Here is a 16,953-nt window from a genome sequence, read left to right on the forward strand (position 1 = left end):
TCTCCTCTTCAAGCTTCTTGACCAGGAGGTACTGGTGGCACATGTGTCCCTGCTCATATCATACCTCAGTAATAGAACATTCCATGTTAAAGCCCATGCAGGACTTTATACAGCGAGACAAATCAGGGCGGGAGTGCCACAGGGATCTGTACTCGTTGCCCCCTGCTATTCACTCTATACACCACTGACGCTCCGAAAACCCCGAGAGTTTATCTGGCTTTATATGGCGGTGACACTGCGCTGTTTGCATGCAGTTTAAGAGGACAAACAGTAAGATCTCGTGCACAGCAAGCATCAGACATGCTTGAAGTTTGGGCTACCAAGTGCCAGTTCAAAATGTACGCGGCAAAGACCCCGGGTTTAATCATAACAAGAAAAAAAGCTACCAGCAGACTTAGATCCGATTCGCATTGTGGGAGGCCCAATCCCATGGTCGCGAACCAGGAAGAACACAGGCGTGGCCCTAGGTGCACATCTAACGTGGGGACCTCATGTCAGAGATCTGAAGGATAGCACTGGGGCGTATGAAGACGCTCTACCCCCTACTAAACCCCAGTTCGAATCTACCCACACATTGTGGAGTAAGTTTGTACCTGGCCCTTATATGGCCTGTTCTAGAATCCACTGCTGTAGTGTGGGGCAATGCAGCCAATAAACATACTGACACACTGCAGCAGGTACAAAACAAAGCCTTATGCCTTGCTCTGCATCTCCCAAGGCGAGAACCGAGCACCAGACGAATGCCTGAGATGGCAGGCATACCATTTCTGTGCAATGGATTTAAACAGGCTGCTATCCAGTTTTACACATGGACGCCAGAGAATAGGCACCTTCCCAACCTGTACAACCTGCTGCTTCTTCCTCGCTGGCGTAGCTGAGAACGCGGCGGCAATGACCGCCCGCAATCCGGCGTCCGACTCTGTGGCCCTCGCCTTGGAAGTCGCCAGCGTGTGTCGGGAGCCGAGAAGATTGCCCGCAGTAGCTGTCACCCCATCTGTTTCTGCGTGTAGCCCAGCAGTGTGACACACCTCGCTGTCCAGGAGAGCTGCCACACTTGAATGAATCTCGTTAGGAAACGGCACATATTTATACTCGGCTGTGCGCCTCTGTTTTGCCAAGCGTGTCGCTTTGCGTGACGTATGCCTAACACGTATGTTGGCCTGTGGCCCTCTTCTGCCCTGTGGCCTCTATTTGCTTTTGCAACTGCTGGTATGCGTAACTTACTGCAATCTGGCCCACATCTGACTGTAACTCGTGTTCCGAATATCGCACAGAACTAACTTTCCTTATCCTAAACGGTGGTGCCGCTACATTATTCCCCTCTTTGGAAAGACGTGGTCCCCGGGTCGACCTTTAATTAACTCTTAACTTGTTTGGGTTGGCACCTATGGCATATTTCCTTACTACTAGAATCTTAAATGTGGTCTAGTGCCCTCTTAAAACCATGACATGAAACAAAATGTAAAAATCCCTAACTGGATGACCACTGCTCGATAAACCTCTTACGTACTCGTTTCACACCCTCGGTATTGAATCCACTGGGACTTGGACTACCCTTGGTTCCCTTTGGGAATTGGCTCTTCGCCTGATCAGAAAGAAAAACAACACATAACAAAGTTAAGGCTGCGATGACACTTGGCACAGAGGTGCTCAAAATGATCGTTATTTGCCGTTGCTTTTCCCTATACTGAGCGACATATTGAACAAGCTGTTCGGCTGATATGCACCTCTCTTGTTCTGAAAGGAACTGGTTTACGGATCTCAACAGACCTGGCTCCAGAGTTTGATTTAACAAGGTCAGATTCTGCCTTGGCAAAACTCGAAAGTGGCTTCTGGCCAGTACAGCTGTGGCTGCGTAACATTCAATTGCGTGACTCCTGACATTGACTCTGGCAGATGGAAGGTTGGACCTATTAAGTTACACTTAGTTCCATTGATCAAAATTTCGCTTCCTTCGAGCACTACACGTTTCGCTTCCGTAAACACTCCTTGCCCAAAGCAACTTGCTACTACTACTACCATATTCTCGTAGGTGGAGATTATCCAATGCATCCTGACCCATTGCAAGCTCAATTTTGGCTCTACAATGTCCCTTGGACAGTCTATTCCTTTCCCCCCTGACTAAAAATAACTGCACCGTGCATGTGTCCCATATTTGTAGCTTCACAGATCTTCCTCCAACATTCGCTATTTTTGATCCAAACCCAACACCAATCGTGTGACTACTTTCATCCTTAAATTTACGTTATATGAACTGGTGCAATAAACAACACTTTCCTGACCCAACACTGTCGATAACTAAAAATTTAAACAGGAAATTGTACGACTCTGACGTCGTTCAACACATATTTATTACGGCTTTGCCGAAAAAATTAATCAGACGCATTTATTTCCCCAGAACTGTGTTCGATTTCTCTTCCAACAACACTCCACATATGTCAGAAGCTACACTTACCTTTTCAGTGACCTGATGACAGAGATCACCATCACCCTTCCTTCCTCATCAAAAGGACTGCTGCCCCTAGCAGGCTCACAATACTGGAAAACATACATATAATACAATGCCCAATTACTCTCGCCAACCCAATGATACATGACAAGAAAACAAAAAAGAAACTACAAATACTCTAAGACTTTCTAAATCACAAAGCATACGGTACTTCATGCTGTACTCTATATTCCTGGTTTCCTCTGCACTTAGCACCTCTCTTCTCTCTCTTTCTTCCTCTTTCCTTCCTGTGACACACCTGGAATCACATCCAGGCAACCCTTAAATGGCTATAACCGCCCAATGTGTACTATCGTCATCCTAGTTGGCAGCTGAAGCTTAACATTAACAGGAGATGTGGTTTCAATAACTTGGTATGGTCCTTGATACCTCGTGAGGAACTTCTTCGTTTTCCCTTTTTGCATATAGGGGCTGGACAGCATAACCCATTGCCCCAGTTTATACTGTGGTAAACTTCCGACTGTGCGGCTGGTCCCGGCGGAGGTTCGAGTCCTCCCTCGTGTGTGTGTGTGTGTGTGTGTGTGTGTGTGTGTGTGCGCGTGCGTGCGTGCGCGTGCGTGCGTGCGCGCGCGCGCGCTTAGGATGATTTAGGTTAAGTAGTATGTAAGCGTAGGGCTGATGACCGTAGCAATTAAGTCCCATAAGATTTCACACACATTTGAACATTTTTTGGTAAACTTCCTTTCCGCTTCACTGTGTCTTCCTGCCTTTCCAAAACCTTAGTTTTCGCCTTTTGTACCCGTTTCTAAACATCCCAAATTGTCATTGTAAATTGACGTACAGATTCACCAGTCCTTCCTTTCTGTAACTTCACTAAATCGAACGGTGACAGCATTTTTCGCTTGTACACTACCTCATACGGAGACAAACCGGTATTTGAATGGACTTTCACATTGTATGCATGTAAAATATGCTTCAAATGATAAGAATCCACATAAAAACTCAATGTCTTCCCAATTGTTCTGTGTACCTGTTCTGTCTTTCCGTTGGCCTGTGGATGCAACGCACTCATCCTCAACTTCTTTACGTTCAATTTACACAGCTCCTTCATTAAATCTGACATGAAGTTGGTCCCTCAGTCAGTAATTATTGTCTCTGGTACCCCAAACTTCAAAATCCAGTTATTTACTAATGCTTGTGTAACCATTGCTGCCTGTTGACTTGGCATAGCCACCATCTCCACATACCTTGAGAAATGGCCTGTTATTGTCAGAACGAATCTGTTCCCCGATGGTGTTCACCTAAAAGGTCCTAAGACATCAACCCCAGGAAAGAAAATAGACATGTTGCTTTTGGTAATTGTTGTAGCTGTATCTGTTTCAGACTCAGATCTGTTCTCTGCGCACGTGGTATACAATTCTTGAAATACTGATCCACATCTCCTTTCCTACCTCTCCGCCACTCTCCTATTCGTTGCCCTACACCCTCCACGACCGGATAACATGTGATCATGCGCTTCCTTTAAAACCTCGTATCTCAGCTTCACTGGCGCTACTACCCTTGGCTCTAACTTCGTTTCCCTGCACAGAAGACTGTCACACATATTAAACTGTGGCTGTGTCCAATACAACTGACAATTGTTGTCCGCCACCGGCCGCGGTGGCCGTGCAGTTCTAGGCGCTCCAGTCCGGAGCCGCGCTGCTGCTATGGTCACAGGTTCAAATCCTGCCTCGGGCATGGGTGTGTGTGATGTTCTTAGGTTAGTTAGGTTTAAGTAGTTCTAAGTTCTAGGGGACTGATGACCACAGCAGTTGAGTCCCATAGTGCTCAGAGCCAATTGTTGTCCGCATCCTATAATTTTTGCCATACTGCTAGGTCATAACCTATAACTTCTAATTTTCCACCTTCCTACTTAGTGCACCCACATTACCATTCTTCTTCCCAGGCTTGTGCACCACCTCGTAGTCGAATTCACTAAGCCTCACAGCCCATCTAGTGAGTCTAGTGGACAGATCCTTCAACCCCCCACAACCACTTCAACACAGCATGATGTGTCACTACCCGAAATCTTCTCCCATATAAGTAACATTTAAAATATGTGATTCCATAGATTATGCTAAGCATCTCCCTCTCTGTTGTTGAGTAATTCCTCTCTGCAGCATTCAACTGCCTAGCGCATAGGCTACAGGATGTTCTTTCTTGTCAATTTCCTGACTAAGAACACACCCTAATGCTTGATTCGATGCATCACATGCTAGTATAAACTCCTTTCCAAAATCTGGAAACACAAGAACCGGACTTGATGTTAACACTTCTTTCAGTTTGTCAAACACTTTCCGACACTCTTCTGTCCACTCAAATTTCACACCCTTCCATAACAATCGTGTCAACGGCTGTGCTAAATCTGCAAAACACTTCACGAACTTTCAATAGAAATTGCAAATTCCGATGAATGACTGCACTTCCTTAACTGTTTTTGGTTTCTGAAAATCCCTTCCAGCCTGTACCAACCTCGGATCTGTTTGCACTCCATCCATACTGATAATATGACCCAAATATTTTACTTTTTCTAATGCAAAATGACACTTCTCCAGGCTCAACGTCAAACAAGCTGCCCTTAACCTCATAAAGACTTCTCTTAACTGCTGTCTATGTTGCTCCATACTACTTGAAAACACTATAATTTCATCCAAATAGACAAGACCCTGCCGTTGTTTCACTGTCTAGCAACCTGTGAAACGTTGCTGGAGCATTTTTCAAACCAAATGGCATTCTAATGTACTGGTAATGGCCTCCAGGTGTAGATAAAGCAATTTTTGGAGAATCCTCTGGAGCCACCTTGTCAAATCCATCGTAGAAAAGTACTGGCGCTGTCTTAAGTGATCCAAAGTCTCCGATATGTTTGGAATGGGATACGCGTCCATTACTATCTTATTATTGAGGTATTGGTAGTCACAACAGAACCTGTATTTCTTAGTTCCATCTGGAGATTTTTTAGCCACGACAGTGCCCGCTCCCCAGCAACTATTACTAGGCTCCATAATACCGTCCGCAAGCTGCTGATCAATGAAATCCTCCAGAATCTGCAGCAAATACCTTGGTATTCTGTATAGTTTACGGTAAACAGGTGCTTCATTCCCTGTTGGTATCCTATGTTGAACTAATGGAGTTGCTGGTAACGGCCCTTGTGGAAAAAGCAAATCCTTAAATTCCCACAATAATTCTTCCCTATGCTCTCTTTCTCCTCCTTTCAAATGCTTAATTTTGTCACACAATTCAATTCTATCTGCAGTTAGTGGTTGATTGCTTTACCTACCTCTCAAACACCAATCTTCGTCATCTGGCACATCCAAATTTGCTACTAAAACTCCTTTCCTCAAGTTCGCATCTACAGCGCTAAAATTATCCACGTTCACGGGAACTACTCGCCCGTCGTTTCACTCTTGTTTGAGTACAATACTACGTTTCATAAAACAACCTAATGGATCCAAAAATTCATTGTCCTCCAATGGTTCAATAACACATACTGTACCCACAGATACACTTACCCAAAGTGACTTCCCAGTGCCACTAGACACACACCCATGCAAGTCAAGCATTACTACTAATGTACGCGGTTCATTTGGTTTGTTCATTACGTTGAACGCCCCTCATGACAGCTCTGCATCGACAAGAGTTTCCCATAGCTGAAATAACATTCCACAAAGTTCCACAGTTTGTTGTCCAAGCTCAATTTTGGCATGACGTTGATGCAAGAAATCTACTGCTAGGATCGTGTCGTAGCCCTCGCTTACCCATGGCACTACCTCCATGCATGCATCAAATCGGACTTTCCCTATGCAAAAGTCAGTTGTCACTGACCCCAAAGGTGTTACCTCTGTATCTCCTACTCCATGCAATGTATAACGTGGTGGGTCTAACTTCCTTCATCCCATTAAACTCTTAATAGCCACTGACACTTGCGCCCCTGTGTCCAACAAAATCTCAAACGTTTTAGTTCCTATGGGTCCTACCACTGAACATTCCACCTCTCCATATGTATTTGTAGCATTGAAATTAAATGGGAGCTCTACAAGATGGGTCTTGGATCCGTCTGCCGTTTAACACTTGTCCATCTCTACTACCTCTACTAACTCGACTTCTCCATCCTCCATGCTGCTGATTTCCACCCCATCCTCTATTCTTCGGTGACTGGGTACATTGCCTGTGCACATGTCCCATACGTCCACAATTATAACATTTTATACCCGCTGGGAATACTGTTTGCCTCTCGTGTACCGCTCTTGCCACGTCTATTCCCTGACATTAAACTGCCAGCTGAATGGCTGAATACAAATCTTTTGGATTCCCTTTACACACTTTCTGTGACATATGCGCTGGTAACCCCCTCAAAAATATATAAAGTGCCCTTTGCTCGGCCTCTTGCAACAGAACACTATTCCCTTCATCGCTCTGACCCAACTCGTAAGTATACTCATTAATTGCCTTTATCCTGTCTGCAGATTTCTCCACCGTCTCCACCTGTCCCTTTGCCATTTTACTTAACCTCTCCCTAAAGTACCGAGCACTATTCTGTTTCTTGTGCCTTTGTAAAAGCCCTTCCTTTAACTGCTTAAACTGTCCTGTCTTCTTAACGCCTCAGAACACCTCACATATGTTTTTGCTTCACCCGTTAATCTAATTGTGGCTATATGTAACATTTAATCTAATTGTGGCTATATGTAACAACTGCTCATCAGATCAACCGTTCATCCCCACTGATGTCTCCAAGTCCTCTACAAACAAATGCACATCCTCAGATGCCTTTCCAGAAAACGGAATAATCAAACTTGCGGCTGCTGAATCAATCTCGTGCACCCTAGGCAACGATGACTGATCGGATGCGGTTTCCCGCTCACTTCTAGATGTTAATTCATTTCTCAACTGCGTATTGTCTTCTGTCAATTGTGCTACCTTTTCCAAAAAAATCCGCACCACTTCTGGTTCTGACACACCTTGCGTCCTTGAATCTGCCATTGTGTTGCTTTCGTTCCCAGTTAGTCCCGAAACAAAATGATTAAGTACAGGAATAATCTGACTTCCTGCAGCTCCGTATCGTCATACTCAGTATCATCATAAACCAATACAAAAGTAATCAAATGCCACGAAAAAAATAAATCTTACTGTCCCACACTAACACTTACTCTGACAACAAAAATGCTATGCCCACGCAAACATCTACAATGTGGCTTTTGACACTTCATACTCAAAACACAAACATAAAAGAAAGAAAACGTCCAACACTCAAAAGAACAATTTTGATAGTAGTCACCACATCTTGTGACTGTACTGCAGGCAGTGGGCTCGAACGTCGTACTGGACAGACGACGTCCGCTATTCTGACAACAAATATTGTGGTGGCTTCTGCCACCAAATGTATCAGGATGACCAAATGTAGCGGGAAGACACCAAATGTAGTGGGTAGGTGCCAGGAGACGCCGTATTAAAAGTCGGTGAGAACTTTCCAAATGATTTATTTGCTTCCACTACAGTGCTCCGTTCACCTCGGTCTGCATCACAGGGCGCTGCAATGCTGAGGAAGCACCTGAGTGGCCTGTGCATTGCAACAGCCGCTTGTCTTGCCGGGCTTGGCCGGCCCGCTGAGTTCCGATGATGTCAGGATGGCTGCGCCAGCAGCTGACTTGGCGGCCACCGCCCCTGTTGACTCTGCACTGCTCTGCCGGGAGCCGTAAGCTGGCCCTGCTGCTGCTTCTTCCTCACTGGCATAGCCAAGAACGTGGCGGCAATGACTGTCCATGATCTGGCATCCAAATGTGCGGCCCTCGCCTCGGAAGTCTCTGGCGTGTGTTGGGAGCAGAGACGACTGCCCACAGTAGTGAGCTGAAGAGTGAGCCACCATTGGCTGGCTGCGAACCCCTCGTTGGCCTCAGAGGGTCGAACCAACGACCAGTCGTGTACTGGGACACTGTCGCCCCACCTGTTGCTGTGTGTAGCCCGGCAGTGTGATACGCCTCACCGTCTAGGAGAGCTGCCACACTTGAATAAATCTCGTTAGAATACGGCACCTATTTATACTCGGCTGTGCACCTCTGTTTTGCCAAGCGTGTCGCTTCACATCACATATGCAAAATACTTAGGTTGGCCAGTGGCCCTCCTCTGCCTGTGACTTGCGCCATTGAAACTGCTGTGTACGCCCCTGTGGCAGCTATTTGCCTTCGCAACTGCTGGTATGCATAACTTACTGCAATCCGGCCCACATCTGGCTGTACCTCGTGCTCCCAATATCGCACAAAACTAACTTTCCCTATCCTAAACGGTGGTGCCGCTGCATAATGTTGAAGTTCTAGGTAGGTGTGTTTTGAACTATTGTTGCATAAAAAAACAGATAGATATGGGCCTCAATGACCATGTTCATAACAGTTAAACTCCAATGAACAGTTGCACAATAGCTGTTACCATCTGTTTTTGTGTTATCTGCTTTTCTTTGGATTGTGTGTTGCACGTTGCTTGTTATTATCTTTTTCAAAGGAGTGCAGAGAGTAATCTGGTCTATCATTGAGTTTGAACGAGACTCCCACAACCCCAGAAAGGTGTGTGTGTGTGTGTGTGTGTGTGTGTGTGTGTGTGTGTGTGTGTGTGTGTGTTTCTTATGACCTTGTATTATTTGTGCTTTTGCAGAAGCTTAAATGTCTGGTGCAGACTGCCCCTTGTGTGCGAGGAAGTTGGGGCTTGTTACCTTTGAGCTCTCCACTCCCTTTTATGGTCAAAGTTCTCATTTATTTATGGTTGCAGCAGACTGCCACACTAAACTGTCGACGCTATACTTGACACTGGGTTTAGGGATATTTTGCCAGAAGATAATTTTTTAGCTGCTACTTTTATTTTGCTTGGACTTTGTGCAAAATGTTTTGGTGTGGAGAACGTCAAATTTTGTAACCTTTAATTACTGAATTTTAAACAGCCTTGCTTTCCTTAATTTTTGTATGTACTATGGTTTCTTTTTCATTAGTGTACTTCACATTCAAGCTACTATATTCCTGTCACACCCTGTCTCCCCTTTTCGTGCTTGTAAATTCCAGAATGAGATTTTCACTCTGCAGTGGAAGGTAGGAGACGAGATATTGGCAGAAGTAAAGCTGTGAGGATGGGGCGTGAGTCGTGCTTGGGTAGCTCAGTTGGTAGAGCACTTGCCTGCGAAAGGCAAAGGTCCAGAGTTCGAGTCTCGGTCGGGCACACAGTTTTAATCTGCCAGGAAGTTTTATGCTTGTAAATTATTTTGCACCCTTTATCTGTTGTCATTGTCTTCAGTCCAAAGCCTGGTTTGGTACAGCTCCCCACACAAGGCTATCTTTGGCAGGTCTCTTTAGCTGTTTCTCCCTACTGCACTCTACATACATTTCGTCCTGCTTACTATTATCAAGCCTTGATCTCCCTCTACAGTTTCTATGCTGTGTACTTCCTTCCACTATCAAACTGACAATTTTTGATGTCTCAGAATGTCCTATCAACTGATCCATTTCTTTATTCAAGTTATGCTACAAATTTCATTTCCTCCCACTTTGATTCAGTACTTGCTCATTAGTTCTTTGATCTACCCATCTAATTCTACATTTAAAAAAAACTTCTTTCTCTCGTTTGAAGTGAAGTGCTTATCGTCCAGGTTTAACATCTGTACAGGGCTATACTCCATGCAAAAACCTTCAGAGAGACCTCCTAACAGTTAATTTTATATTCAGCGTTAACAAATTTATATTTTTCAGAATTACTTTTCTTGCTATTGCCAGTCTGCACTTAGTGTTTTCTACTTTGGCAATTGCCAGTTATTTTGCTGCTAAAATAATAACTTATTTGCTACTTTTAGTGTCTCAGTTCGTAATGTAATATTTGTTAACGTCATCTGATTTAATGTGACTACATTCCACTAACCTTCTTTTACTTTTGTCGATATTCATCCTATAAACTCTTTCCAAGACAAGATTCATTTCCTTTTTTTTTTTTTTTTTTTTTTCTTTCTTCCAGCTGCTTTTGCAATTCCTTTGCCACCTCTAACAGAGTTACTATGTTATTGGCAAAGTGCAAGTATTTATTTCTTCTCCATTTCCAAAATGCTCTTCGCTTTCCTTTACTGCTTGCTCTTGTAGAGACTGAATAATATTGAAAAGAGGTCCCTTGCCCAACTTCCTTCTCGAGGACTGCCTTTTGAATCTTATAACTGCAATCTGGTTTCTGTATGAGTTGTGGATAACTTTTCACTCCCTGTATTCTATCCTTGCTGCATTTAGAATTCCAGAGTGTGTATTCCAGTCCACATTGTCAGAAAATCTATCTACAAATGCCATGAAATGTAGGTTTGCCTTTCTTCAGTCTCTTTTTCTAAGTAAGTTGTGAGGTCAAGGTGGCCTTGTTTGCTCATACATTTATCCAGCGCACAATCTGATACTCCCTGAGGTCGGCTTCTATCAGTTTTTACCATTCCTCTGTGTATAATCTGTGTCACTATTTCGCAACTGTAACTTAATAAATTGATGGTTTGATAGTATTCACACCTGTTAGTGCTTGGCTCCTTTGGAATTGAAATTATCAGATTCTTCTTTAAGACGACAAGTCTTTTACTTGCCTGATGAATCTTTCATATGCAGTGGAGTCAATCAGCCATGTATTTATCAATGGAACAATTTTGGCGTATTTCTCAAGTGATTTAAAAATCTTGGGAAACCTAAATCAGGATGATTGGATGGGAATTTGAACTCTGTTCCTCCCAAAAGAAAGCTCAGTGTGTCAACCAGCTGGTATACGAGCAATGCTAACTACACCAGTTTCCATAATTCTAGAAATAACTAAAACATGATGTTAGATGTGAGGGGACTTATCCTGGATCTAGAAACATGATATATTTGTCTGTGTTGTCATGCACTATTTATGTTTGTGCTAAGAAAAAGTTTTAGGTGTACAGAATGGTTGTCAGTTTATTACAGCAACACACTGCAGAGTGTGAGCAGAGTAAACAGGAATAATGCACTTAACAGCAATATAACAACTAATGTTGTCTGTGAATCCCAGAGAAAATGAGGAATTCTTCTTGCACAGCTGTTTTCAGTGTTGTAATGATGTGCAGAGCATTCTGAGCAGTGTGTCAAAAGTGCACCTATGTTTTTCGACCAGTTTGTTGTGATGGTCACAACTTCCATGGAATTACCAGCTTGGTCAAGGATTGTCATAATCTAGGATGAAATAATCTCTTGCACTGACACGGAAATTTTTATGCCTGTATAGCTGTTCAGTCAGTGCATGTGACTGCTGTGCGGAGAATGTGGATTCACTGAATTAAGAATGACATGATGACAGTTAGTGTATGACAGCTATTATTTATTTGTTTTTCTGTTATAAGATATCTGGTCGCTGCAGTTCTTTACTAAGTTCTCATTTCTGCTGGTAAGATTTTTGTCACTTGACACTGGAAATTTTTTAAAATACCATTTTGTTTGTAAAGGTTCTGAAGTTTTAAAGACCAGGTGCGTGAGGGGCGCACCTGTGATCGCACCATGCCACGAAACAAGAGGCGTATCGAGCTCGTCACAGAAGATGAGCGCCAGTTCAGCAAGCATGCAAGGAGTCATGTCAGGTACCAATGTTTCTAAAGAGAGAGAGAGAGAGAGAGAGAGAGAGAGAGAGAGAGAGTGTGTGTGTGTGTGTGTGTGTGTGTGTGTGTGTGTGTGTGTGTGTGAATGTTATTATTATTATTATTATTATTATTATTATTATTTTCACTGTTATATACTATTATTATTCTTTCAGACACCTTTAGTGCTGTTGTTTATGCTTGAATGCCTCTGGAGATGGTAGATTCCTATTAAACAGAACACTATACCAGAGTATGTTGGTTTAAATGTATGGTAGTTTCCTCTCACACATATTGAGTAAACTTCCTTAAACAGATCAGTTATTTAGGGCACATTCAAAGGATGTACCAATTCATGTGCTATGAGGCTAAAATTATCCAGTTAAGTTTCTTGAACATCCTATAAAATCACAAAATAGTACTAACTGTTAGTAACAATAGTGGGTTATCACAGAGCTGGACAATTTAGATCTCAACCTGAGTAGCAAATGAATTTTGATGCATTATTTGCTAATCTTGTCACAGTATTGGTGATGGCAGTGTACTCCAGGTAGTTTGTTACTAATGATCACTTTATCATATGCTGATGGCCTGCTCCCATATTTTTTAAAATTGTTTAATACACACTGAAGAGCCAAAGAAACTGGTACACCTGCCTAATATGTGTAGGCCCCACACGAGCATACAGAAGTGCCGCAACACAATGTGGCATGGACTTGATTAATGCCTGAAATATTGTTGGAGGGAATTGACACCAGAATCCTGCAGGGCTGCCTATAAATCTGTAAGAGTACATGGGGGTGGAGATCTCTTCTGAACAGCACATTGCAAGGCATCCCAGATATGCTCAATAATTTTCAGGTCTGGGGAGTTTGGTGGCTAGAGGAAGTGGTTAAACTCGGAAGTGTGTTCCTGGAGCTACTATGTAGCAATTCTGGATGTGTGGGGTGTTACATTGTCCTGCTGGTATTGCCAAAGTCTGTTGGAATGCATAATGGACATGAATGGATGCAGGTGATCAGACTGGATGCTTACATATGTGTCACCTGCCAGAGTCGCATCTAGATATATCAGGGGTCCCATGTCACTCCAACTGCACATGACCCACACCATTACACAGCCTCCACTTGCTGGAACAGTCCCCTGCTGACATGCAGGGTCTTTGGATTCATGAGGTTGTCTCCATACCCATACACGTCCCTCCACTTGATACAATTTAAAATTACTCGTCCGACCAGGCAACGCTTCCAGTCATCAACAGTTCAATGTTTGTGTTGATGGGCCCAGGTAAGGCGTAAAGATTTGTGTTGTGCTGACATCAAAGGTACACGAGTTGGCCTTCGGCTCCAAAAGCCATTTAGATGAAGTTTCATTGATTGGTTTGCACACTGACACTTGTTGATGGCCCAGTGTTGAAGTCTGCAGCAATTTGTAGAAGGGTTGCACTTTCGTCACACTAAATGATTCTCTTCAGTCTTTGTTGGTCCCATTCTTGCACGATCTTATTTTGGCTGCAGTGTTGTCAGAGATTTGATGTTTTACCGGATTCCTGATATTCATAGTAAACTCGTGTAATGGTCGTATAAGAAAATCCCTACGTCATCCTACCTTGGAGATGCTGTGCCCCATCACTTATGTGCCAACTATAACACCATGTTCAGACTCTCATAAATCTTGAACACTTGTCATTGTAGCAGCAGTAACTGATGTAACAACTGCGACAGACACTTGTCGTCTTATATATCCATTGCTGACAACAGCGCAATATTTTGCCTGTTTATATATATCTGTTTTTGAATACGCAGGCCTATGCCAGTTTCTTTGGCACTTCAGGGTATAAATGCTTGTATCCATTGTAGATACTTTACACCTAGCTGATCGTTACATTTATCACTTAAGAGGCAAAATCTTTGTATACACACAACAACATTCTTACAAAGTTCAACATTTGTGCTACTTTATCTCTTGTTAGTCCTGTTTGGTATGGATCCCACACACTTCAGCAGTATTCTATCACATAGCACACAAATGATTTGTAAGCAGACTCCATTGTAAACTGACTGCATTTTCTCAGTATACTGCCAGTAGATCAAAGTCTGCTGCCAGATTTAATGACTGATTTCTGTTAAGACTCATTGATATTGCAGTCACAGGATTTTTTTATTTTTGAAGTGGAAAATCTCACATTTTTGAACATTTAAAGCAGGTTGTCAGTCTTTGCATCATTTTAAATAATATCAAAGTCTGACTGAATATTTGTGCAGGCATCAGAAAGTACTTCATTATAGATAAATGGCATCATCTGCAAAAAGTCTGAGGCTACTGCTACTATTGTCTGACTAGTCATAAATATACAGTATGATCAGCACCTACCACAGTACAGTTTGCTAGTGCATACTTGAAGTTATTTGTATGTAAGTTGATGAGTCAACAGTAAAGATAACATGCTGCACCATACTTGAGAAATCCTGAATCCAATCACAAATTTAGTTGATAACCCATATTATTGCCTTCATAAGGTGCTCACAACTCTTGTTCGTGCATGCATGGCGAGCATAGGGCCCCAAGCCATTGCAGCATCTACCTCGTTTCTTGTGCTGCAGTCTTCCATCTGACTACCCTTACTTCTCTTTAATTCCTTTTACATGGTGGCAATCTTTGATGGTAACTGTGCTGTATCTCTAGGTTCCATTTGATTTAATTTACTTCTCTGCCCATTTACTTCTCTGCCCATTTACTTCTCTGCCCATTTACTTCTCTGCCCATTTACTTCTCTGCCCATTTACTTCTCTGCCCATTTACTTCTCTGCCCATTTACTTCTCTGCCCATTTACTTCTCTGCCCATTTACTTCTCTGCCCATTTACTTCTCTGCCCATTTACTTCTCTGCCCATTTACTTCTCTGCCCATTTACTTCTCTGCCCATTTACTTCTCTGCCCATTTACTTCTCTGCCCATTTACTTCTCTGCCCATTTACTTCTCTGCCCATTTACTTCTCTGCCCATTTACTTCTCTGCCCATTTACTTCTCTGCCCATTTACTTCACATCAGTTTTTGGCTGAAATAATTTTTGGTCCCCTTTTGGATTTAACCTCCACTTTCAAAATATTTTCTGGGACTGACTGGGGAAGAAAACCCGAACAGCACCATCTGCATACAGCAATTGAAGATCTTTTGTGCACAGTATCCACGTAGACTTGTGTATGTACTTAAAAGCCAACACGGTAGCCAATCTGATGTGATTGGATCGTTATTTACCCTTTTGGTATAGCCCCCTGACAGCACAGGGATTACATTTTTTGAAGCTCTAGCTGTTAGCACACCATGCATGCCAAGGAGTAGATAGATGCCCATATTTGTGGGACATCAGGACTCCTGGCAGTGGCCATCATGCCAGATGACCTTTGTTGTTCCTGGATGATTCCTGGGGAGAGCTCTTGAGTAGAGTAAGTGGCATCAGGATAGACATTTTGCACATGAAATGCAGTGAACTCGACCAAATCAGTGCCCATACTGGTCTCAGTATCTTGATAGATAAATATAAATAATTCAATGCAGACAGTTACCATAGAACTGCTTTCCCTATCCGGGTACCCAAAGGGAAGAGAGAGAAGCCAGAAGACTGGGAACGAAACAGTGGAGATACTTTCAAAGGGACGAAACCATTACGTTTTTGGTGGAGCAAATAGAAGATAAATTTGGAGAAGTAGACTCATTGGGAAAATTGCAAAATGGGTAACTTTTGATTAGTCTCTCCTCTGCTGCACAATTTCAAGTTCAGGGGCGAGGGCCGGTAGACGAGAGCAGGGGCCAGGCCATCTCCCTATACATACTGTAGCAGGAGAGGGGGCCGGTTCTAGACCCTACCTCTCTTACCAGCTGCCTGTGTTATCCCTCTTTTCCTCTGTATTAATTGCTTTTAGATGCGGTTTGCCCCCTTTCACTGTCGCACCCTGTTTCTCCATTTTAGGTGTTGCAACTGGTTGATTAGTGAATGCTGTTGCTCTTCAGTGTGTTTGCTATAATTGATTGGGGGTGTGATGACTGGAGGAGGGATGGCCCCCATTGAATGCACAGTCCCAGGGGACACTCACCTGGCCCCACCCACCTCCTGCATTGATCGTGTCTCGTGTTTCATTATTGACGGTATTATGAAAAGGATGGATTGCTACTCGCCATATAGTGGAGAATGTCAAATCAAACACCTTTCAGCCATCTAATTTCCAAACTGCTATTTTATTTTGCTGTCAGCTTCGGCAGTTTACTACACCATCTTCAGCCCCCTAACCAATGTGTTGGAAGATTCCAACCTCAGTTCTTGTCAAAACAGGGGCCAGACATATGTGTAGATTTCTGCCTGATACAGTGATCACTTTGACCATCAACTGCACGGCCATAATATAAACAATGTTTTTCTGGATGGTATGATTTTCAAATCCTAATGAAAACAAAATGGCATTGAATGTAGTGTTCAGAAACAAAAACCTATTTAATTGTCTTTGTCTGTTTTTACAATTCGTCCATCAAATCAGGGGGTCCATTCTGCCCCACCTTGTGTAATGTAACATAATTAATAGTAATTGAAAATGGAAAACACACACATCCAATTATTTCAGTTTTTGCTGAGATTTTTATTTCATGTAAGGGGCATTCAAAAAGAAATGAACTGGATGCATAATTACAGAAACCGGTACCCGAATGTTAGAAGTATTGACCCTGTCTGTTGAGGCACCAATGTGAACCATTTCTGCACGTGCAGCTGGATGTCATTGTCAGAGGTGAATTGTTTGCCCCTCAGAGCCTTCTTAAGGGGACCAAAAATGGCGTAATCACGAAGAGAGAGGTCCGGACTGTATTGAGGGTGGCCGAGAACCTCCCATTTGA

The 16,953-nt window shown here is 43.1% G+C and overlaps 1 protein-coding gene across 1 annotated transcript in view; it reads left to right on the forward strand.

Moving 5' to 3' along the window:
• Positions 1 to 16,953, forward strand: part of LOC126248526 (DCN1-like protein 4) — a 169,437-nt gene that overhangs the window by 79,374 nt on the left and 73,110 nt on the right. Inside the window, exon 2 of the mRNA XM_049949579.1 lies at positions 11,940 to 12,071. Coding sequence (XP_049805536.1) covers positions 11,992 to 12,071 — 80 coding nt within the window. The 5' untranslated portion in view covers positions 11,940 to 11,991. The remainder of the gene's footprint in view (positions 1 to 11,939; positions 12,072 to 16,953) is intronic.

This window comes from Schistocerca nitens, chromosome 3 (genome assembly GCF_023898315.1).
Source record: "Schistocerca nitens isolate TAMUIC-IGC-003100 chromosome 3, iqSchNite1.1, whole genome shotgun sequence".
NCBI lineage: Eukaryota > Metazoa > Arthropoda > Insecta > Orthoptera > Acrididae > Schistocerca > Schistocerca nitens.